The sequence below is a fragment of the Crassostrea angulata genome, chromosome 6 (genome assembly GCF_025612915.1).
Source record: "Crassostrea angulata isolate pt1a10 chromosome 6, ASM2561291v2, whole genome shotgun sequence".
Taxonomy (NCBI): Eukaryota; Metazoa; Mollusca; class Bivalvia; order Ostreida; family Ostreidae; genus Magallana; species Magallana angulata.
This window is the reverse complement of record NC_069116.1, coordinates 48,130,797-48,155,858: the sequence shown is the minus strand read 5'-3', so window position 1 is coordinate 48,155,858 and position 25,062 is coordinate 48,130,797. Positions and strand designations below refer to the sequence as shown.

Here is a 25,062-nt window from a genome sequence, read left to right as displayed (position 1 = left end):
CGGCGCGCAGCGCCGGCAAGCGAAGCGAGCTCTAAGAACCAGTGTGCGCAGGAAAAAGAACGAGCTAAACCTACAGTTCATCAAACAAATTTTTTTGTCTACGTCCCATAATGCTCTCTAATGTTTTCACCCGTGGTGCTATGCCAAAAATGGCCGACTTTTAACTCGTAATTTACGGTGACTTTAAGTTCAAAGACACGTTTTGAGTGCTGCATATGCTTTGGCTAGACTCAAAAGATCTGTTACATGCTTCCATACCTTCGTATTGAGTCGAGAAACGTAAACAAAGACAAACAAAATCATGGATGACGTCACAGTGCACTCGCGCTATATTTCCCGCGATAAATTTAGAGGTGGATCAAACATCTGTAATGAGTGTACTAGCTATTTCAGTAAAGACTGCGATAACTGCTTCATTGACATATGATTTGTTTTTATTTTTTTTTAATATAGAGATTACATAAATAAATACTAGCAAGAGCCATATTTTACTGTCATATCGATCCATTTTTAAGCTAATTGTACATGCATGTACAGTAGGCAGGTATACAAGTTTATGAGTAGGGAGGAAATAAACAATAGGACATTTTGAACTAAATAAAAAGGAAAAAAAATAAACAGTTAAAAAATTAATGTAGACATTGCATATAGTCTGGCCATTAAATTTAAAAGTGGGAAATTACACACCTACAAACAGGGACCAGGTGCTCTCTCTCTCTCTCTCTCTCTCTCTCTCTCTCTCTCTCTGGTTTCGGGTTTCGGAGTTGCGCTGTATGTATCATAACCATTAAAATTAATATCTTAACCATACTTATTGTAGAGCAATACTCTCTCAAAAATTCTTAAACGTTCGTTGATATAAGGAATAAGGTATCATTCTTTGAGTATTATGAGGTGATAATTTTGGTCGGGGTGTAATCAAATCCAATAAAGCCCGAAGGGCTTTATGATAGATTTGATCACGCCCCAACCGATATTATCACCTCATAATATTCAAAGCATGATTCCTTATTACTTATATTTATATAATTTTAAACCATCGCACGACTAAATATTTAAATATAAATAAGCAAACCCCGCTGGAGCCTCAATTTGGCGTCATTTGTATTATGGGTTATATAGTACAAAATCGATACGTAGTGTTATCACAGGCAAGACACTGGAAAATGTAAATATACCTAAATAACACTAGGTTGACAATGATGCAAGGTATTTGTAATTCTTGCTGCGCTCGCCAGAATGGTAGCACCGTAAAACATATTCCAATTCGTACTATAACCCATTGGGCACTAATCACAGCTGCCTTACTTAGCTGCAAGTCTAGCTCCTGGTCTGAAAAAAATTTCATTTAGACAACCTTGGAGCATACTTGTTAAAAGGTTGCAATTTACTGCACTATGTTTCATTCAGCAAGACACAATATGATTTCACATTTTAATTAGATTGATGTTATTTTAAGAAAATCTGAATAAATGCCCATGACATAGGTGCATGTCTTAATTTGATGAATGCCTTCCATAAGTGGAAGATAAAGTCGAACAGGTCTTCCATATGTAAGAGTTATCTTTCCTATGTCCAGTTGTGAACTGTTCAATTTGGTAACTTGATCCAAAAAACTCATCAATTTCATTTGAAGCCTATGCAAATCTATTTAACAGTTCATGTATACTGCCTTTATATAAATTATTGAATATGAGCCATACTAGCAAACACACAGAGGCATTATTAGCTACAATTATATCATGGGCTAGTTTTAACAAGTCAACAGAACCCAGTGTAAAGTCTATATATAATGGTATAGTGCAAAGATGCGTGTCATAGTGTAGGAATCTATATTGGGGAATTTGATTAGATAAATATAGATGAGGGTCTTCACCTATTAAGTATTAATGATTCTGTATGATTCCCTGAGAGATGAGATCTTAAGAACACCTCTGCTCACCCCAATACTGCTCAAAGTCTGGCTATTGTTAGATTTTTATTCACAAGTTGCGAGACATCTGTGTTTTATTCCCTCCTCAGATGACTAAGGATTCTTAGAAGACCCAAAAAGATTATTGAGTGAGTTACTTTACAAACTCATGGGAAAGATGACAGATTGAAAAATAAAATAGGCAATTTGAACTTATCAGTGGGGTTGTAAGAACTGCGATTTGCTCATCATGGAATCCATAATTAGATCATGCAGCAATTGAAATGAATCTAAATTTTTTATTTGTTAATACATGTACATGTATTAATTAAAAATGTTCAATTTCTATAAAAGTTGAACTTTATTTTAATTTCATTTATGGTAGATCTATCTTGTACTAATTTAAATGTAATATACAATGTTTAGACATAAAAAATAATGCAAATAATCTACAAAAACTTTCACAAAAAATGCTTTTGCTTATGAAAGAGCAGAAAAGATTTTAGATTGCTGGCTTTATCCTACATATCAAAGGAAGAAAATTAACATGATGAACATTGATGTACATTCGTTAGCTTTACAGTTTGTGATGACATTAATTAATCCTGTTAATGGCTATTGGCTTTTACATTGTAAATTATTTTTAGTCATTATAGGTTTTTTGTCTTCTCCACCAAAGTTATGAGCAAATAAGAATTAAGGCAGTAGGTCAATGACTCATCTAATCATCAAAATAGGTAACCCCCCCCCCCCTCCCCCTCCAGAGTATTACAAATATTGATTGTCAATTTAATAAGGAGGAAAAGGAATAACGCTTACAGATATATATTATTATTTATCATATTTTGAAAAGATTTCCACTGTGTATATAACAGATATAGACTTCAGTTTGCAGATTGAAACGATGTTTCACTGGAGGACTGCCTCATTTAGACATGGTTATCTCCCATGCTTAGGCTGCGGCAATGACTGACATAAATTCAAATTTTCATCCTGCTATTTCCCAGGTGTATTCTGGAGACATTTTATATTCATTTAAAACCATTGAATCCAAACATAAAGGATTTTTAGTACAGGCCAATCCAGATGGGAATGGATTGCAGAATATAAAGGGGATCATGAAGTTGGAGTGACTTAGTGTGTATTGGAAAATAATACATGTTTCATAAACTCTGTTTTATATCAGCTAGTACATGCCAGAAAAATGACATTTATATTTGTTTATAGAATATTTTTCTCTCCCCATAAAAGATGAATTGGAGAATAGGGAACAGTTTATATTATTTTATGTTATACAGCTAATTTTGCAATATTTATTAGAAATCCGAAGATTTGCCTAATGAAAATTCTAGGGATTATATAATTTCCCAATGCCACCAACATAAAATGCCCGATTATGCATTGTTCAACCTGAGGTGTTATCTGAAATATTCCTCACCTGAATGTACTGTACATTAGTTATTTCATGCTTGCTTCAAGAATTTGCCATTAGATTGAAGGTATTAATCTTATACTAGCTAACTGAATGAATTGTTTAGATGATAATTTATCTTCCCAGAGAATGTTACAGCATGTTAATCTTTTTTTCTTTTTGAGGGGTTAAAGTTTGTAGGCATCTATAGCACATATGTATAATAGAACACTGCAATTTTTAGAGAATCAACCATTCTGGTAGAATAATCATTTAGGTTGTAGATTTTAAATGGGTCTATTTTTACCAATTGAATCTCTTAAATTACAAGAATTATTTCATCTTATTATACCCCCGTTCCGAAGGAGAAGGGGGTATACTGCTTTACCCTTGTGTGTCTGTCTGTCTTTCTCTCCGTAACAAAATTTTTGTTATACTTTCATGTTTAATACTGAAATCTGATTGGTTAAGACGCAGTTCATAATCCGTTCTATTACCCTCAGCGTTAGCAACGCACTTAACAACGGGTAACATTAAAAAATGTTACATGCGCGAAAATTATGCGCGTACGGTTCGCTGTAGAATTCACGTTATTCCTATATAAAAGCAGTAAAATTTTCTTAAAAATTAAGACATTCAGTATAACAAAATAAATAGTGCCTGTTTGGGAGGATAACAGTTGAAATTGACACCCCGAGAAAACCATTGTCAACCTCCGCTTCGCATCGGTTGACAATGGTTTTCTCGGGGTGTCAATTTCAACTGTTACCCTCCCAAACAGGCACTATTTATGTACTGTCACATTTTTCTCACTAACTATATATCGCAGATGCTTGAAATTTTAACACACTATTTGTTTAGGCATGCCATATTGTTGGATGTATTTTTGTACCAAATGGACATCAACTTCCTGTTAAATGACGACTTTGTTTACTTTAGCTTATATTTTCAAAGAAATTTCCGTCAAAGATTTCCCAGCAACTATATATCGCATATGCTTGAAATTTTAACACACTATTTGTTTAAGTATGCCATATTGTGGGATATATTTTTGTACCAATTGGATGCCAACTTTCTGTTAAATGTTGACTTTGCTTATTATGCATATTCACATCAGAGCGGGGGTATCACTAGTGAGCATTGGCTCACAGATATCTTGTTTAAACAAAGAAATTGACCATGCAGAGTCAACACTGATTTATAGCCAACTAGTTGCTATATTTTTTATTATTACTTTTTTGCTTGGAGTAATAGGAACCAAATGTGATGATTTTATATTTCCCTTTGAAGGAAATGGTCGAGAAATACAATAAATTTCTCATAAATCTAGTCCACTTAGCAGAAAATGGTAAAACAGAATTGCATCAAATATGAATTTTAATGATAGGACTGTGTTTTGCCAGCGGTTGAACGGTTAGAGACTGGCCTCTTGCGAAATCAATAAGTAATTACGTGAACTTGAATAACTGCAATGTGAAATTCTACACATGGGATTCCATTGTATAATACAACTCTCATAATAACTCACCTTATTGGGTTAAGTCATAACGCACATGTTGTGCAAGTTAAGTACAAGGGAAGAATTTGGCTTTTGGCTGAAGTCTGTGTGTTAATTACCAATGATGTGTGTAACAGGTTTGACTCTTGAAGTTTTGCAATGTCATAGGAGGAAAGAACAAGGATAAATGCCAAAATATCTATGAGCTTACTTGTGTTAGAAGTCACTAAATTCATTGATAATTGCGCTTTGTTGTATACATTGTATGACTCCAAGTTAGCTGTATTTTTGCAATATTTCAGCTACACATTACCATATAGATAGGTCCACTGTACAGAGACCAATTTGTAGAAGTGTTCTTGGTTTCAATGGAAGGTCAAACTTTAATTAGGGGCTGGCATGAAATGCTGAAACCAAGAAGTAATTATATTGTCTGCCTTAAATTTATGCAGGTATTGGACATCTTTTGATATTAATGTGGATTAAAGTACATTATAAATGAAATACTTCCACTGGTTTAGAATTTTCGAATTTTACATTAAGCTATTTAACCCAAAAATACGTTTAAAATTTTTTTGGAAAGGTGAATATTTTAAAATCCACAGCGAGATTTGAACTCATGACAAACAGATTTGTAGAGAAAACACTTACCCACTGCGCCACACTGTTAGGTGACAGAAATTGGAAAGAAACTAATTATAAAATTAAACTTGATTTTATTGTTTATTTCAATATAAATAGAATGTCACAACAAGGAGGTGTCTCATACCACCATAATATAAAAAATTTCACCAAATTTAATATTTGAAACATATGAAAACATACTCTATTTGTCTTCCAATGTTGGCCAGAAATGAGGCATTCTTTGACAGTTTTTCATACTAAAACTCTTATCGAATAGACAGCTAGGCCAATTATAGTGGCTTGACCAGGAGTTGAACCCAGGACCCATGAATTGTTACTCAGAAGGTCTACCATGGGCCTCAACTTTTCCTCAAGTCAATACTCGACCCCAAGTCTGAGTATTAATCTCAAATTTATGCATTTAAGTTATTTAAAGGGATTTGAGTTGAAGAATAAGTTGGAAGCAAAATGTATTGAGTCCTTTTCGTCTTTCAAAAATGTACTAAAAAACAGTAGAATTAGCAAAAAATGCCAAAGTTTACAATTATGGAAATCGCAAAGAAAATATTGCTCACTGTCAACTTGGAAATAAATCCAGTGATTTACTACAAGTTCACCTTTTTAATCAACTTTTAATTAAGTGACACTTCAACTTGTAATAATTGTGGTCACACATGTTGAGACAATCTTCATTTTTTTCTTGCTTGTCCAGCTAACATAAATCACAGTGCATTGCTCATTAACAGTATTCACAATAATATAAACCTTAACAATCTCAATCATGAGCAAGTATTACATGTTTTACTTTTTGCTCAATTTTTCAAGCAGTACAACAATATATCAAGTCAACAAAAAGATTCTAAATAATACCTGTTATTAATAATCTTGCATAATATCATCCTAAACTTTACCTCAGTATATCTATACATGCACTCAATATCTAATACCTCTTATTTTTATTATATACTTAATTAATATGAAATATTCACTATCATTACATTTTTTCTTATTTTCAATCATTTATAATTTTTTGTATTAATTTTTTTGTTTTTTTTATTTTTGTTTTTATTTGTTTCTTATTTTTCTTTCCCTGTTCTTAATCCTACATGATCTCCAACTTCTTAAATGCTGCAATGACATGTTTCATATTACATTATGAACTTACTATATTCTGTAACTATTTTCTTACATAATTCAAATGTAACTGAAATATCGGTTCTAACTTTGATCCTTGGGGAGAGGACTAATATAGGCATAGCCTGATGTACAATCCTATTGTGTACCTATTTACATGATAAAATATTTGTTAAATTGAACTAAGTTGAGTGATTTGAAAGTTTTGGAACCAGAGCTTATAATCTAGGCCAGCATCTATAAAGAGTCCATAGAACTCCAACTACTACAATTTCACTTAAGGACAGTTAAGGTAGTCCTATATTTGGCACTAAATAGAATCTAATTAGATTTCAATAATTATGTTAATCTGAACATATGTATGTTGACATACATACAGGTATGTTTAAAGATTATGATTATATTAACTGGACTGTTAAAGCTATCTCCATGAAGAATAACTACTTGTCAAGGTGTATAATACATGTAATGTGTACAGTATTGCTATCAGCAGCCAAACTAATGGAGACATCTTTTTTTAAAAAAAAAAGCTTGAAACAAAATCTACATTTATGAAGTACTGAAGAGCGACGTACATTGCCATGATGCTCATTCATGCGAAACTATAGCAAAAAGCTGATGAAAATGTAATCTTGTTATATAAATTGTTCACCTGTATTTATGGAGAAGAGAGGGAAATTGTATAATTGCCTGGATGCTAAACTGATTTTTGAAATAAAAATTCTGTTGACTTGAAATTGAACAACCAGTAGTCCAGTGTGATTTAGATGCACTATTTTTGTATTATTTGTATCATTAACTGCTCTTCACCATGCTTCTTCACTGAATGAAGGAGTTTATTTTTCCCACTGTTGATTATTCATTAATTTGAGATGTAAAAATAATGGTTTGTTTTTTATATATTTACAGATGAACCTTATGAAGCACCTCCCAAAAAGACAAAATGTGAGTATATAAACTATTGTTTCTAACATACTGTGGTTTCATTAATTTTCGTGGGTATCAATTTTCGTGGATTTTCTGAAAACCACAGTTTCAAGGATACGTAATTTCGTGGCCAATGATCCTATCAATACAAAATGTTAGTTGAAATTGAACGTCAATGAACATTTAATTTCGTGGATCAACTTAACAACGAAATCCACGAAAATTGGTGTTCAACGAATATTGATGAAACCACAGTATAGCATAGTCCATGTCAAATAAACTGAGCTTGGGTCTTTGAGGTTATCAACCCTAGAATTTAATAATATACAATCAGCCGGGATCTATCTCTCTATATATATACATTGAGCTTGTATATTTAAAGTCATGGAGTGTGGGTCTTTTTAGTGTCCAACTCTGTGTGGGCAACTAATAGATCCTGATCAGTTTACTTGTCAAGTGTCTAATTTCCTTTACATATTCTTTCTCCCCTTGCCCCAATACTAGTCCATACTTCAGCCACTGAGTGATCCAGGTTAAATTGAACCAAGTTTTTAAAACAAGTTCATAGTAGATCTCTTTTTAAAAAAAATGTCTCAACCTTATTTTTTCTATTCCTCTAGACCTATCTGAAGAGTTCTTCAAATAATTTTTTTTCCTTGTCAATATTGCTAAGACTTACGAATGCCCATTGAGCTCATTTTTGTAGGTAAAAAAACAAAAACATTTATGCGAATAAACGCGAAACTTTTGCGATATAACGAGTAACTTTCGCGAATAATTATAAACGCGTTAGTTTTGCAAATAAACGCGAAAGTTTTGCGAATAAATGCGTAACAATCGCGATGACGCGTTACTTTCGCGATATAACGTGTAATTTTCGCGATTAAACGCGAAACTTTTGCGATTAAACACAAAACTTTCGCGATTAAATGTGAAACTTAAATATAAATATTGTTATTTCATAGAAGAACCCCTATGAAGAATAATTACTGAAAACAAATAAATGTATATCAACTTAAATAAAACAAAATAATATTATATAAAGATGTAAATGAATTAGATTTAACCTTATACAAATTAACATAAATTCAAACGAGGAAATCTTAGTACTGATTTTCAAAGGACATAATGCATCGGGCTTCTCACATTCTAATGGGCGCTGTATTATTGAAAATGAGGCAGCAACATATTTTAATTATAACAATTTTAATTCGAATTAAACGTTTTATTAAGTATCATTTTAGAATTTAAAGGATGTCATTGTTTAAAACGTTATAATATATGTTATATCGCTGCGACATAACTTAACGTCTAGTTTAATATCAGAAAGATAAGTCAAGCTGTGAATTGAAATTTTCAAGCTTTTGTTCAAATCTAGATGACGTAAATTCGTCCTCCAAATTTATCACACATGTCATTTGAAAATTAATACTAAGATTTTAAAGGTTTCCGACGGTTGAATTTATATCAATTTTATAAGAAAAAGATCATCAATGAATGCCTGTTCGAACACAAGGTCGGCGAACAACTGAAAATCGTAATATGATGCCGAAACTTATTATCTACTTTGGACAGATAACATATAAAAATGTTATAAAGTTTTATCAGATTTATTAATATCTATATGCAAAAAAGATAATTTTGTCTTCATAAATCAACGTAACACAGATATTATAATAATAATGAATAATAAGTATTTTATGATATAAAACTTAAAATATGTTTGTTTTCTATCGTTTTTCTTCATAAGGGTTCTGTTTGAAATGACAATATTTATATAATAGTTTCGCGTTATATCGCAAAAGTTTCGCATTTATTCCCAAAACTAACGCGTTATATCGCAAAAGTTTTGCGTTATATCGCGAAAGTTTCGCGTTTATATGCGAAACTAACGCGTTATATCTCGAAAGTTTCGTGTTTATTCGCGAAAAAAAATATTTTTTCTACCTACAAAATTAGCTCAGTGGGCTTGCGTAAAGACTTTCATAAAGACAGTGGAGGGTAAAGAGTGTGCAGTGACCTTCAGCAAAAGTCAAAGGTCAAGGTTAGAGCTTATATATCTGAAATTTTTTTGTTTTTAACCGGGTTTTCCGAAGGAAAAATCCAGTTATTAAAATGGTGAAAATGGCGGGCGTGTGGGTGGGCGGGCAGCTGCCAAAAGGGTACCCTATTGTACGGATAACTCCTCCTACAGTTTTCAAGATAATATTTTTTGGCAAAATATTGGATATAGGGTACCCTCATTGTACGGATAACTCCTCCTACAGTTTTCAAGATAGGAAGTGGTTCTTTTGCAGATCAATTGTACATATATCAGAGGTGTGCATATTGCTAGGATTTTGTTTCCGATAATTTATGAAAAAAGTACCAGCTTTTGAACTTAGTCAGTTTTTGGCAAAATATTGCATATAGGGTACACCATTTCACTGGATATGGGTTGACATGGATTATGGATGCAGTTCATATAAAAGAAAACCTGGTTTGCTGTCACATTGACAGCTTTTCACTTGTTACCATATTTGTCTGAGACATACTTCACCCAAACAGTGTCTGGTGGTAAAGAGGGTTCGGGACTTTTCACCATTTGTTGAGATTATAACAAATTCATTTTTGAAGTTGCTGTCTGCCAAATAGATTTCCTACTTCAATAAGCCCAATATGGTTCCTCCTTTTACCCAAATAATGACTGTAGGCACAGATTTTGAACTGACCTTCATCGAAGTTCAAGGTTGTTGCAGTCTAGATTGCAAAAAAAACTTGTGTGTACCACATCTTGTTTTGACTTTCCCAAAAAAACTTCCTGTTAATAAGGAATTGAACTGACCTTGGATAAAGATTCTAGGTCAAATATCAAGGTTATCATGACATATGTCAGACCTAATATATGAAAATATTTTTGTCTGGATCTTATATCGTACCTTTACATCATAGTCATTGTAAAAATATTGTTGCAATTTCATGGGTTTATGTAATATGCTAAGTAAAGCTTGTAGCCAAGGTCATTGTAAAAAAAATAGTGATGAAATGAGAAAATTTCAAGAATGTCACAGATATTAACCAACGTTTCATTATACCTTATCATAAAGGATGTCAGGCCACAAGGGAAACAGTAATTAGATGACATATAGGATGATGGCCATTGAAAACTCTTTTCTTAAGACCATGATCAATACTTAATGCAATTCTTAAGTGTTGTGACAGATGATAATTTTATCAATTTGTGTTGTTTATTTGATGATCTCATTTTGTGCACATATGGAAGTGACAAGATGGATGTTGTTGTCCTAATTCCCACGATGCTCATAGGTGAAATGTTTCGGCCAAGTAAAACTGGTCAATTTATTACATCAACCTAAATTTTCATTCTGCTCAATACAGCTTGGCATGACTGCAGATTGAAAATACATGACACCTAATGCAAAAAATTGTTATCAAAGTAAAAGAGAAATTTTCAAAGTTAACTAATGGACCAATTTGCATTCAATCTAGCATCGCAAAATTTACTGTAATTTCTGCTGGATTGCAACTGCCTGCCATTAATCATTGAGCACATCCAATCTCTAGTAAATCTTTAGATTAGAAATAGTTTTCCCCCCTTGGATTCATGATATTTCAAATGCTGGAGAGGGTTTATAGGGGCTTTGCCTGTTGCCTAATCCATTTGATTACTCAATAAAATATGTTTAAATTTAAATATTTCAAATGCTAAAAGTTGAGGATTCAGTATTATATTGTTAAGAAATGGTATATATATTAATACAATATTAATACATGTAACAGAAATGTTGTTTATGTTGGAGTCTTGATGAAATGCAGCTTATTTCACTTATAAGAATGAATAATTTGCTGATAAAACAATTGATTTATTGAAAATTTGGCTGATTTTTTGCCTAAAACAAATTGTTACTAGAAATTCTACATGTGTATTCTTGGGTATACAAAAGTAATCCAAAATTTTTGAATTTTCTTTGATTTTAGAATAATTTAACAAGGCTTATATAAAAGATATTAAGATTCAGTCATTAATGCACCTTTACTGCTTGTCTTGCTCTGGAGAATTAAATTTACTGAGTACAGTATTATTTACATTGTAAGGTGAAAAAATTCATGTAAATTGGATATCCTGTAAAAGGTTTACTACAGAGGCAGAATGTATTATAACCTTTGATGAGTTTGGTTGATAAACCAATTGAATTCAGGTAATCAATTTAAATTTCTTGAGCTTCCCCTTGGGAACTTTTTGAAGCAATTTGAAAAAAGGAATTAAAGTCTAAAATTATCAACTTAACAAAGAGATGAATAAGGCTCAGATGTACTTGAAGACAATTTACAGGAAATCTCAGGAAATGCATCAAACCAGATTAGCTGTTTAAGTAGTGAAAGTAAAGGATATTGAATTTTACTTCAAATGGTTTTAGATCTCTTAGAAATCTGCATGGATGGAGAATCCATGGACAGCCATGATTATTATTCTCTAGGGTTGCATTAAGATAATAAAGCTCAGAAACATTTGATCTTTAAGAGAAAATGCACAAAGAAATTGAAAAAGAACTGTACTCAGTTTAACTATTTGAACTCTGCATTTAAAAAAAAAAATTGGAGAACTGTGTACAGTATTACAGTTTAACTATTTGAATTCTGCATTTTTTCAAAAAAGAAGAAAAAAAATTGGAGGAGAACTGTACACAGTAAAACTATTTGAACTCGGCATTTTTCAAGAAAGAAAAAAAGCTTGTTCATGCTAGAAAGATAAGTGACATGATACAATATTGTCCTGTAACATTTAAAACGCTGTTAAGTCCTGCTTTTCTGTATAATTTATTGAATGCTAATGGTTTGTGTGAAGTGATGCAGAATTTGCATTAAATGCAGTTGAATTGATGCCTTGGTCATAAGCCTTTTGTTAGAGCTGTCAAGCTTCTCTCATCGTTCTGGAGATATATGGACGGATGTCACGCTATTGTCCCATGACGTTATATATGGCACTGTGTCCACGCTGAATCAAGTTCCTGATGAACACTTTGATCCGGTATTGACTGACTGGCTCATGCACTTCTGTTCCTTGAGTCTTATTAAGGTGGCTCGATACACCAATATATTGTTTGATTGGTTTATAAAGTATCTTCTTTGAAACGTGATATCACTAATAAGTGAACTGATACAGTATTAGTTAATTAAGTTTTTTTTTTAAATTTTAGTTGGCACAAATGTTGCTCATGACCTGAGAGCATATCTTTTTTGGCACCTTTACATGGCATTTATCAAAACAATTTATTTTACAGCTGTATGTCTATTTTAAAGCAAATTATTTTTTGTTTTAGCTAATTGAATTGCATTGATTATACATGTACTAACTTTCAAGGAACCTTTGTAATGAATATGCATCTACTGAAGTTCAGTAATGAGGAATCAGTATTTTCTCCCATGTTAATCCCCAGTATCTTAATTGCTTTGCTCTTCTATATCATCATATTATTTTATATTATAAGAACCTCTGTAGCATTGTTTTAGAAAAATCCTATATTTGGTGAAAATTCTACAACCTTTATTCACAAAAGATTAAAAAAGGAACTTTAGAAATGTATAAAGGGCAGTCATTTAAAATTTCAGTTTTGTTTCTCTTTCCCATAAAGATAAAATATACGATAAAAATCCCTGTTTCTAGATAAAATCAAAATCCTTTTCCCATGCAGTTTTACTGCAACTGCATTATTCATTCATGTAATCAAGTGTAAATTCCAAAATATTCCACAGTAATGTGCATTATCTAAGTTACACAGACTCAATTGGTCACAATTTGCTTATTTTACAGTGATTTAGCTATTACAGACAGAACAAGTCAATTCCATTTTTTTAACTCAGAAGATTTCAAAGTAAAACAGCCATCCATTAGCTAAATCAATTTAATACTGTGCATAATACTTAGTTATGTAGTTCAAAATAACCATTACATGTTTTAACATTGTCACTAAGTACACTGTAGTGTAATTCTAAGATTGATAAAATAAAATAAAAAATAAGTTGCATTTGTGATACATTATATTTGCCTACAGATGCCATGATATTGCTTTAAAAAAATGTTTGTTTTGAGCTTATCAAAGCAAAAACCCATTAATATAAAAATAAATTGTAAGCATTATAAAGATGAAAAATTCAGAGAGAAAAAAAATTAGTTGTAATCAAAGAAGGAATATACATTTTGGGGAAAAATGGATAAAATATGATTGCATTCTGAAAATCTAGATGATCCTATTTTTGTGGAGTTGACACGTATTAATGGATTTAATTTGATAGTTGCGTTACATTATTTTCGCGTTGTTGTGCCACTGGTTGGAGATAGTAAGAGGAATCTTTTGCAATAATCCTTTGGGACCCCACGCAGGATGTCATGTTCACGGCTAGATTGTCACAGCTAAAGCTGTGATTACTCTTCTTCCATGAATCCCAACATATCAAGGTCTCCAACCCCTGCAGATCTGTAAATATTCTTTTGATTCCCAATTTATGTTTTGACAGCACATCTCCCTGTGTTGTAAAGAAGCATCACTCTCTGCTCTGTGTTTGTAAAGCATGATTTCTCAGTATCAGACAAGCTTATTTAGACTTTAATCACAAGGGTAAAAGTCTCTGATTGCCAAAATCAAAGAATGCCATTAGTTATTTTTCTATAATGCACACCTCATGATATGCACAGAATCTTCTCTGATCAATTCTCTTATAGTCCATTAGTCTAACAATGATGTGTCATTGTTTTATTTTGTGCATTATATTATGATTAATGTTTCATAGTGAAGGTGCCTAACTACACAAAAAATCTGAAATGTTGTGGAATTTGCATTTTTTGTACAAATTTGAATTAATTATGGATGTTATATAATTAGCTAATTATGTAGGGACTTGACTTAGTTAATTTAAAACAAGAATAATTATGTATCTTGATGTTCAATTTGATTTATTGATTCTGTATTAAATGCTGCTGACACTATACAACATCACAAAATATGTAGTTTATTTATAATGATATGCATTAAGATGAACATTTTTACTGATTAAGACTACTCAACACATTGTTTTCTTTAAAATGCATTACTATATATGCAAGCTTTTAGTTTACCAATGCATACTTAAGCAGTTTAAACTTTAGTTTACCTAATTGCAATTTTACAAATTAAACTGACAAGTTTATGCAGGCCATCTGATGATGCTTGATTCTTTGTTTTAGGCCTTACAAAGACCCAAAATTCTGGTCTGCATGCACCTGTATGAAATGTTTGTACCTAGAAACCTTGTCTATGGGTTGCTGAATTTTATTCCAGGAGGATTCTCTAGGATATCTAGGTGAAAGAGCATAAAGAAAAGTTAATGAAATATTAAAGTAGTGATGTCAATAGATCTTAATGTAATGGAAATGCTGGTCTTTGAACCATCAGATGTTTCCTTTGAACTTAGACTGAATAAGCTTCTGAGTACCTTTTGAGGTTAAACCATCAAATTTTGATGGGAACGAGCTCCTTTCCACCTTTTACTGTAGGTTCTGAGTCTGCAGAACTTCAGCTTGAGTACATGTACGTCTTTACTGATGTCGCTCCATAAATTGGATTCCATCTACAGATTCCATGGCTCATCTGCCGTTAATCTTTCATGGATTGGACTTGTGGTGATTTATCAGATCGGTAGAGGACCAAGGGTAGATTGATCTGGTGAAAACCCAATCTGTTTGGGAGACAAAAAGCTCATCATGATCGCCGATTCATATTGGGGAAACCTGGCAAATTCAATCCGTTGTTCTTGAACAAACATGGCCATGTGTCCAAGCACAACCCTTGAGCAGCACTAAATCTTATATATAACATATTGCCAAAGAAGCCCCAGCAAAATGATTTTCATAATGATATTTGAAAAAAAAGTGAAGAAAAATCATATTTTCAGCTTAGGTTTTATTGCAAGAATCAGCAGGTGTTGTCACCAGAGAATTGTTCTTCTGATAATCGTATGTTACAATTGATTTTGATGTATTGTAGGCAAAGGAAATGGGATTTTGTGTTTCAAGTAATTTGATTTACATCTTATATTGAATTCTTCATCCTTTTATAACAGACCAGAAGTGAAAAGGTTAAATAGGCTTCTGAAGATCTGTGGATAATGAAATCAGGATTATGATTTGAATTTCTTGGACTTATGAACATAATTTTAAAACCTGAAACTTTTATGTTAATTTCATTCTCCTCAGTCTTAAAACTTCTTTACTGTAATAAAGCTAGTTATTGAAAGAACTCTAGTCATATGCAAATGCCATATCTTGTGTTAGATATTCATTTATTACACAGAAAATAAGATATTGATAAGGACCCTGCCTCTTGTAATTCTGAGCTGTCATTGGTTTGTGAATCAATCAATCCGACCTAATCAATAAAACAAAGTACGAACCGTAACAACTATGATTGTAAAACTACTCATCGTTGGCTGCTGTGTATACTCGCAGTAGTTGCTAACTACCAAATGTAGCAGTCCTTCCCAGCAAGTTATTCATAATTTAATTATTTATTGCTCCAATCAATCATCTTTGGGGAGAGAGAGAAAAGATGAGGCCTATCATGCATTGTCCTAAGTGGCATATCAATATTTGTTGACACAGTCTTTAAACAGCTAAGCCTTGGGATTCTTCGGGTGCAGCTTTACGGGCCTGGTTAACATATTGCAGTAAGGATTGTCTGGGGATTCCACTGCAAAAATAACAATGAAAAGGAAATGTTAAACAATGCAGGTCAGCATTTGCTAGAAGTATAAATTGAGACAGCTTATTAATATTTGATCGGACCTTGGTTGAATGTAAATTTAAACTTTTTATGAGTGAGTTGAATAGTGGATGTCAGGAAAAGCTCATTGTTGAGTAGGTTTGGTGTATTGAATTAGTTGTCTATCACACTATATAGTGTGCATTCCATGGCATTTCCACCAATCATCAGGGGGATAGTGTTACGCCAAATAAAAAGACAATATGATATTTAGCAACAGTCGACTAGTGAGTACCATCAAGTTAAGTGTTATAGTATTTGTGGTTTCATTGCGTTTTTTCCTGTGGATCAGTAGTAGGTAATACAATTGAGCGAGCACAAGACAGTGAAAAAGGATGGAACGAGAAATCTTACCATTAGAGTCACGGATTACAGCACATTAATGCAGAAATTGGAGGAAACATACAATTTGCCATTTGTTGGATGAGTTATTGGTTTTTGCCATTGCCAGCTTTCAGTAAGGAAATTTGTTATTATTATTTTTTAAGCTAATTGCAGATGTGAGAAAATGATTGGGTTAATCAATGAATTAAGTGAGAGTGGTATTTCATGGGCATTGCTTAACGGAACATGAACTTGTTGCCTGTATATATCCCAGAGTGCACTGGCATGGAACCTTTATAATGGATTGTGGATTTTCCTTTTCATGTAGATTGCATTGTGATTCAATTACTAAAGGAAAAATTGATTAAAGAAAGTGCAGTTTCTGATTCCTGGATAAAAGAAACTAAACCTACATGGTTTCTTTTTGTCATTGGTCCATTTGGCCATGTGTGAAGACCTTTGTAGAAAATGGGGGAGAAATTACATGTAATAACATTGGAACTCAGACTGGAGATTATTTAGCTGATGTTTGCTTTTTGTTATTCGGAATTGATGCAATTTTATACCCTGAAGGTCTAGAGCAATTATCTACTTTCTAATCGAAAGCAATAGATACAAGCTATTGGATTTTATGATGGTTGGAACCTCACATTCAGCAATTACGCACAAAAATATGATCATTGTGAATAAATGAATACCAAGAGTAATTAGAATTTCATATCGGACGTTAAACATTGTCTAATGCCAGAAAGTAGACGAGCAAAGGACCCCCGCTCACAGATCGCGTACTCTGAAGCCAGCACCGACCCAGAGGAGGAAGACTCACAGGCAGACATGTCGTTTGTGTCCCTAGGACCATGGTGTCGCCTCTGCTGGCAGAAACATTCGCTGGCCATCCTGTGCTGTTTGTTTGGACTATTCTGGTGTACGCTGGCCATTGTTATGATTCTGTTGTACACTAACCTTCTCAGTCAGACAGGTAAGAGGGGGTATCAAATGTGTCCTTGTATGTAAGCATGGGGAAATATACCAAGGCCCCAGGCACTAGTTTTAGGAAGAAATTAGTCTTCTTATGATAATTGTACTCACATTTCACTGTTGAAGTCACAGTACTTCTTTTTGGTTGTGGTTTAATGAAACTTCATTTGATATTTCAATTTTCTTTCTTCATACTGGTGATAAAAATGATTCATTACAACTATTTAAGTATTTTTTGAAATACAGATGAACATTGAAATTTTGAACAACCATTTGTCGCATATATATTTTAGAGCTGGTCGAATGACTTTAATCATTGTTTTATCCTAGCTCTCTTGACTGTTGATCACGTATTCACACAGGTGTTTAAACTTTGAGTTGGAATGGAGTGAAATTGATTCTTTTTGATAATTCAAACCTTTCTAATTAACATACTTAAAAGAACTGGCTATGTTTATATCATTTTTGCGAAAGTTTTTAATATTCAGGGACTAATGGAGAGATGCCTTAGAATCAACAATATTACAGTATATGCTAATTCCCAAGTTAGAGAATCGTGCACTAATTGGTAATATAGTCGCAAGTACAGTATTTGAACATCACAAATACAAATATCAACTTTAGTCCATTAGAAGTTAATGAACTATTTAATAAAACATAAATAATGAATTTTTAACATTGCTACAAACATTTTCATTACCATTCAAGTTTATAGCAATTGACTACAATTTAGAAACAATTGAAAAATTATTGCGGTTGCTAGATTATGAGATAAAAACACATAGACATTAGAGAAAATTTTGCATAAGCAATATTGATTAAAGTAAAATGATCAATCGAGGGTCATTCCAATCATGCTAATGATAATAAAAATTAAGATTTGTCTTTGTAATCGCTTGAAAGAAAACAAAACATTTTTGCAAAGAATGCCTTGTTTTTGCAAATAAGGGTAAATATATTTTATACGAAGATTAAAAAGTCTAATTATTCTAGGATCATTATATAGAATTCATGGTAGCTTAATTTGTTGATTTTGATGCCAAATTCTAAACATTCTTAATTCTAAATTTTTTAATGTATTCAGGTAAGAAGGTCCATGAAATTATTTCCCCGCAAACAAATGAAAAACTTTCAGTCAACAAAGATTGTTCCTCACAAATTTTATTGTAAGAATTCCACAGTATATGGCACAATTATCAATCTGTTGAAAACAATTTTGATGGGATTTTTTGGAATCAAGGATGATATAAAAAATTGGCTTTATTCTAATACAAAATCCTCAATTTACCTTTGCATGCATGTGTTCTTTTTTAAAATTTTAGATCAGTTCTACAAGTAGTTTTATTGTACTAAAAATTGCCATTGCTTTGGACTGAATTTAATACGTACCATAAATGCTGTGCAGAAAAAAAAGAAAACTTCAAGATATTCTCAAATTCTACTTGATATTTGTATTTTACTTTTGGATTAGAGAATTTTGAGATAATATTTTTTTGTGACAATAAGCACTTTGTTAGATGTACATCAATGAATTGAAACTGAGAGCACATTCCCACAACTCCCTTCTCCAGACCTTCTGCAGGGTATTCAGGTACATGAAACATGGAGGCACTCCTTGATGATCATGCATCCCCATGTATCTCATCTCAGTGATAAGTAAGAATAATTAACTACTTCATGGAGCCATAGCATGAAAATTTAATGAAAGGGTTGGGTATCCTCCTAAATTAAGGAATTTCTTCACATCTTGCTCTCAGAGTCATCTTCTTGTCTTTTATTGATTCCATGTAAATTTTAGGTCCCATGACTGAATATTGCATATTAATTAAGTACATTTAATTTCATTATTTTTCTCTCCAAAAGTGTAAGTGTGACCTACAAGAGAATTGATAACAAACATTAATAATTGATTGGTTATGGAATTCATTTGCATCTTGGTAATGTTTATCAGACATTGTGCAATTATCCACAGAACATATACAATTTATCGGCTAGGACAATCAAAGTATTGATTTATTAGATCACCTTGAAGAATAAATGACCTTTTTTTGATTACTAAATATGATAATTTTCTAAACAAGAGGCATAATATTTTTGCCTGGATAATCATAATGTTCATCATATTTGATGTTTTACTGTATTTGATTCTTGCGATGTTTGCAAAAAAAAATAAATCATCTGTACTCTGATCTGAAAAATCCTCGATCATAATATTTAGCCAAAAATGTGTTAATGATCACTCAACTGACACTTGGTCCAATTTAATTCTTATCAAACCCCAACATTAAAAGGCAAACCGCATGTTTTCAAGCTTTATTTCCATCAATTTGATGCAGTGTGATCATTAAATGGATAATGATTTGAATAATCTTATTTTATTTCCACAATTATGTAATATTGAGAACAACTTTTTCATATTTTAGAAAATGTAAAGCCTTATATGTATACACATGAATTAAAAACCATCCATTTTTCTCGGTGGGGATATTTTTTCCATTAAGAACACAACTTGCAATTATCTGTTGAATTACTTCATTAGAACAGGATGTCAAAACATCAATCTATAGATACCTTAAACCTGATAAAGTCTGTCTTTTAAGCAAATATAAATTATGCAGTATACCAGCATAATTTTTCTATTGATTTAATTTAATTGTGTGAAAAGACCATTTGATTAATTGAGTTATATAGAATAACTACATTCAAAGCTGTTTAAAGGGCCCTAAATTATGCACTAATGAAAAAATGTTTTGAAAATTATTTCACATAGATAGGTGAAATAAATTATTGCACCCTATAGTGATCAGTCTGTCCCCCTGTCCACCTATTCATCTGTTGTACATCACTGAACAAATAATCTTTCTCCTTCCCTAAGTCTGGTTCACATACTTCACTCATAGTGAGAGTGCTTTTGTGTATAGGATGTGTAGTGACTTGTGTACCAAGTTTCTAGGTCAAAAGTCAAGGTCCAAGCAATCCTATTTCCCCTTCAATCTCACTAATGCTTTACCAAAAGAAGGCACTTTAATAAAGGGTGTGCATTTATCTTTAACCAGATTTTTAGATCAAAGATCAAGGTCATTGCAAATTTTTATTGAAATCCAGTTTTGGATCATGATTTCTCTTTCCTCTGCCCAATTTTGCTCAGAATATACGAAAAGAATTATTGCCAGTTAGGGTTGTGTTGTGACCTTGAACTAAGTTTCTAAATCATGGTCAAGGACATAGCAGATCTATGAAAAATCGTATTTGCTCTATCCATGTCTAGTCAGTTTTGTTTTCAACATAATTTAAGTGAAAGTGTCATTTAAGTCAATCACAAAAAATCTTTACCATGTTTAATTGAAATAATTATGGATGATTAAAAATTGTGTTTACCGTAATGTATCGTGTATAATACGCACTCGTGTATAATACGCACCCCCCAAAGTTGACCAAAAAAGGGCGAAAAAACAGCAGGTACGTCCTATGTATAACACGCACCCAAAAAAAGGCGAAATCAACGGCCACCATTTCCCCCCAAACTATCGATGTTTCATGATAATTTTATAATCCATGCGCAATTTCTTTAATTTTGTGATCGGAACAGCGCACAGTGATGAAAATCGACGGCTGCCATTTTTCCAAATAACTATCGATGCAATGTTTACTGATATTTTATAACCCAAGCGAAATTACTGTAATTTCGATCATGATCGGAACATGGCCCAAGCGATATTAGATTCAAAGTTCACTTAAAAAGGACGACATGATTTACGTGGGTGTTATCAAATATCATAAGACGCTTCGTAAAGAGTTTCTTATACAACAGAGGAGAAGTTGCATGAAGATCATCATACGTAGAGAAGAACGGCAACCGAGCTTAGTGCTTAAAAGTAATAATGTTTGCAGATATAAACCAAAACAACATCAAAAGAAATGATTTAATTGATTAATTATAGTCAAACTCATTGATCGTTGTTAAATAAACATTCTTAAGAAACGTATGTATGTCGTATATCGTCATTATCAAGTCGTACAAATGATTGATGTATTTTTAGCAGTGTCTATGTAAAGCAATAATGTTTAACTGCATAACTGGACACGAAGTAATCAAGTTTAATGAAATCAGAATAATTACAATATCACTAATCTTCATGCACTTGAAAACACCCTGTGAAGTCCGACACAAGACAGGTGCATGCTTCTGACACCAGAAATTGTTAAACAAACATTTACCACGCGCCAAGTCAACAGGTGACTGCTTACGTAATGGTAAATACACTGGTGATATTTAAACTTGTTTGATGCAAGAAATAGTGTTGAGAGAGGATAAATATTTCAATACATGGAAATAAAACTAAGAATAAGGTTCTTCTGAAGCAGTAAATTTAGTATACACTCATACAACTTGTATAACACGTACGCTATATCGGCAGTCACTACCCCCATGGTATCAAGAATCACTGCTTGAGAAAATTGGGTAAAATTTTAGTCCTATGTACAACACGCACCCCCACTTTTGATCAAATTTTGGCTGAAAAAAAGTGTGTGTTATACACGCGACATTACGGTACTTAATATGTGGGGAGAATGAATTTGAATCAAGTTTTCAATTACTTATATATAGTCTTGATCTTATGTTATTTTCAAAATGTTTTATTCCAAAATATGATTTTTTTTTTGTCTTTTCTGTTTTACATCAAATAGCAGGATGCTCAAATTACCCAAAAGTTGATTTACCAGTAATTAATTTGAATTTGAACTTCAAAGTTGCCTTTATTAGACTTGCAAAATAAAGCTCTGTTTGTCAGATGATGACAGTGAGTCATATGATATATAATATGCCTTATTTATGTTTTGAAAGTTGATAAGGTACATTGTACAAAAGAGTCTGGAAAATGCTTATAAATGATGACAAATAACTTATACTACCGGTATATGCCAGACTTTTAATTACCAGTGGAAGTTCCTGAATGTTCATTCACATGTTAAAAAGATCATATGGTTAAAACATTTTTAATTACTTTCGATCGGTTATATAAATGATTTATTGAAAACCTGTCCCAAGTAAATCTTTAGCTATCATGGAAAAATTTATCTAAATATTCATGAATGTATTCGGTTGATTCTTTTAACCTCCACCAACAGCAGAACAACATTTTTTGGGGTTCCTGGGTGTGGGTAAATAAGCAGTGTGGCTTTTGTATTTGTAAATGATATATATGTATTACTATGATGTGTAACTTGCATGATTTCGAGTAGTTCTGGCTTTGAAATAATATGGGTAGTTATTTGTAAACCATGAGGCTTAATTGTCACTTTTGACCATCCCTGGATTCTGTGTCTCTCATATGTCAATTTTTACAAGTGAAACCGAAAACCATTAATCTATGAAACAGTACTGCATGACAGTTGGAACTCTGTTAAAACTATCAAAGAAGGAAAGAAATAAGTTAACTCTTGATTTTGACAGTTTTTAGCCATCTTCAATCTTCATTGTGATGAAGGGACTGTCAAATGGAAGGAATTGGCAAACACCTAGGCTCGGATGAGTGCTAGCTCAATCCCTGACTCAGATCTGTCACTTCTCAGATAATGCTAACCCTCGATTGCAGTGATGTAAAGTATTATGCTTTAAAAAAAGTGTAATCTTCTTAATGAGAAGTCTTTCAGAGATTAGTTTGTGATTAATGGAACAGCCATTTACTGTATATCCTCTTGTTGTGGCACAGGAATGTTAAGTAAGGAAGATCGCAACTTGTTTATATGCTTTTTTTTCAAAAGGAAGCATAGCACTTAGCTTTTACTTGCTTTGTCTAATTTTTCATCCGATTTCAATCTATTCGACCAATAGTTAATCAATGAACCAGTTTCAGGACAAGTATTAGACTGGGCTCTGCATTCAAATTTACCTGGTCTGTACACCCCAGTTTATTAAATGAGTTGAAATCCCAGTGATTGGGATGTTAGAAGCTGATGTGGCACTTGTTAACTTAACTCTTTTACAGATTCCTAAAAAAAATATTTGGCGCTCATGACAGTGATGTGTTTAACTTTGGTCTTTAAAAACTCACCCTAAAATTTTTAACAAAAAGGGAAACAAAATGTGTTTTTTGCCATGTTGAATTATATTACTTGTGGGACAATAATTTGTATATAGATAACATGTATTGTATATCTGTTTAAAAGCAAGAAGCTAGTCCATGTGAAGCCTGCTACGCTTTTTGCCAAATTCCAGCATAAGGCGAACGTTTTTTTATTAGTTGGATTACGGATCCGCCGACCGAATTTTTTTGACTTTTAGAAAAAAAATAAAATGCACTTCTCCAAATTTTTTTTTACTGACCGACATAAATTAAAAGAAATACAAAAAATAAAATAAAATGGCTGGTGAAAAATATCAATAAAAACCACATAAATTGGTTTCATTCACGAAAAAAAACACCTTAACTTTTACACTTTCAGTTTTAAAATTGATCGGGTTTGGAATACGGACTTCTCTTTCACACGTGTGCCATGTTGTCTAACGCGCATAACGGTGGTTTGTGTTTTATCATTTAAATGGCATAATTTCACATATCTGTCATTTGCAAAATCGTTTAAGACCTTGAAACAGTGTTGTCCCACACATACTGGGGGCAAGCAGTGTCAGAAGTTCTTGAAAGTGTAAGAACCTACGTATATTATGTTTCAAAGTTTTGGAAATAAAGTCGTCAGACAGAAGTACGATATATGATGGAGACATTTTGCATCAGTTAAAGCAACAATATTTCATTGTAAGACCAATTTCAGGCCTCTCGATTCTCTTTAACAGGGGGCGATATTCGGCCTCATTCCCAACGTGAAAAGGCATATTTCCCCCCAAAATTGAGTGTTTTCCCCAATTTGAGATCGCCTAAAATTAATAAAGTAACTTAAAAGAAAACTATACTTATTCTAAATATATATTGTATATTCAGCAGTCATAAAGGCACTGTGAATATGTGCAACACTACCGAGTTGTAAACTGTTTCTTGTGATCGGTAACTTAGCCAGAATTTTCTCAGACAGAGAAGGTGTAATTTTAAAAACGATGTTCATTAATTTACTTTTATTTCTGATATTACAGTTAGTTGATAAGCTGTTAGTAGTTTATAATTCTGCAATAAATGTTAAAATTATTATAAATTTTTTTGTCTAAACAGATCTAGATCCTCTACAAAACGGTAGTAAGTGGGTCAATGGGTTGGACTAATACCCCAAATACACAGAAGTACAGAGACTGATTTAATAAATATTGTCAATAGGCTAACACAATCAGGAAACATTTATCTGTAAAAGGTATAAATACAAATATAGATTAAATTTTACATTAATAAAAATAAGATAACTTTTTTTTAAATTCTAAAAAAAAAAAAACTTTTATTATTTTCTATGCCATTTGACATATAGCAAGCTACTAAACACAAAAAACCTTTTGGGAAATTTTACATCTTCA

General features: G+C 32.4%; 1 protein-coding gene across 10 annotated transcripts in view; it reads left to right on the top strand.

Annotated features, from left to right (window-relative positions):
• Positions 1-25,062, top strand: part of LOC128186876 (agrin-like) — a 76,411-nt gene that overhangs the window by 5,983 nt on the left and 45,366 nt on the right. For 9 of the 10 annotated variants that reach the window (XM_052856821.1, XM_052856819.1, XM_052856820.1 and 6 more), the window contains exon 2: positions 7,489-7,524. In XM_052856821.1, coding sequence (XP_052712781.1) covers positions 7,489-7,524 — 36 coding nt within the window. Of the gene's footprint in view, positions 1-7,488; positions 7,525-16,237; positions 17,605-25,062 lie in introns of those variants that run through there. The other variant, XM_052856824.1, reaches the window with a different exon arrangement.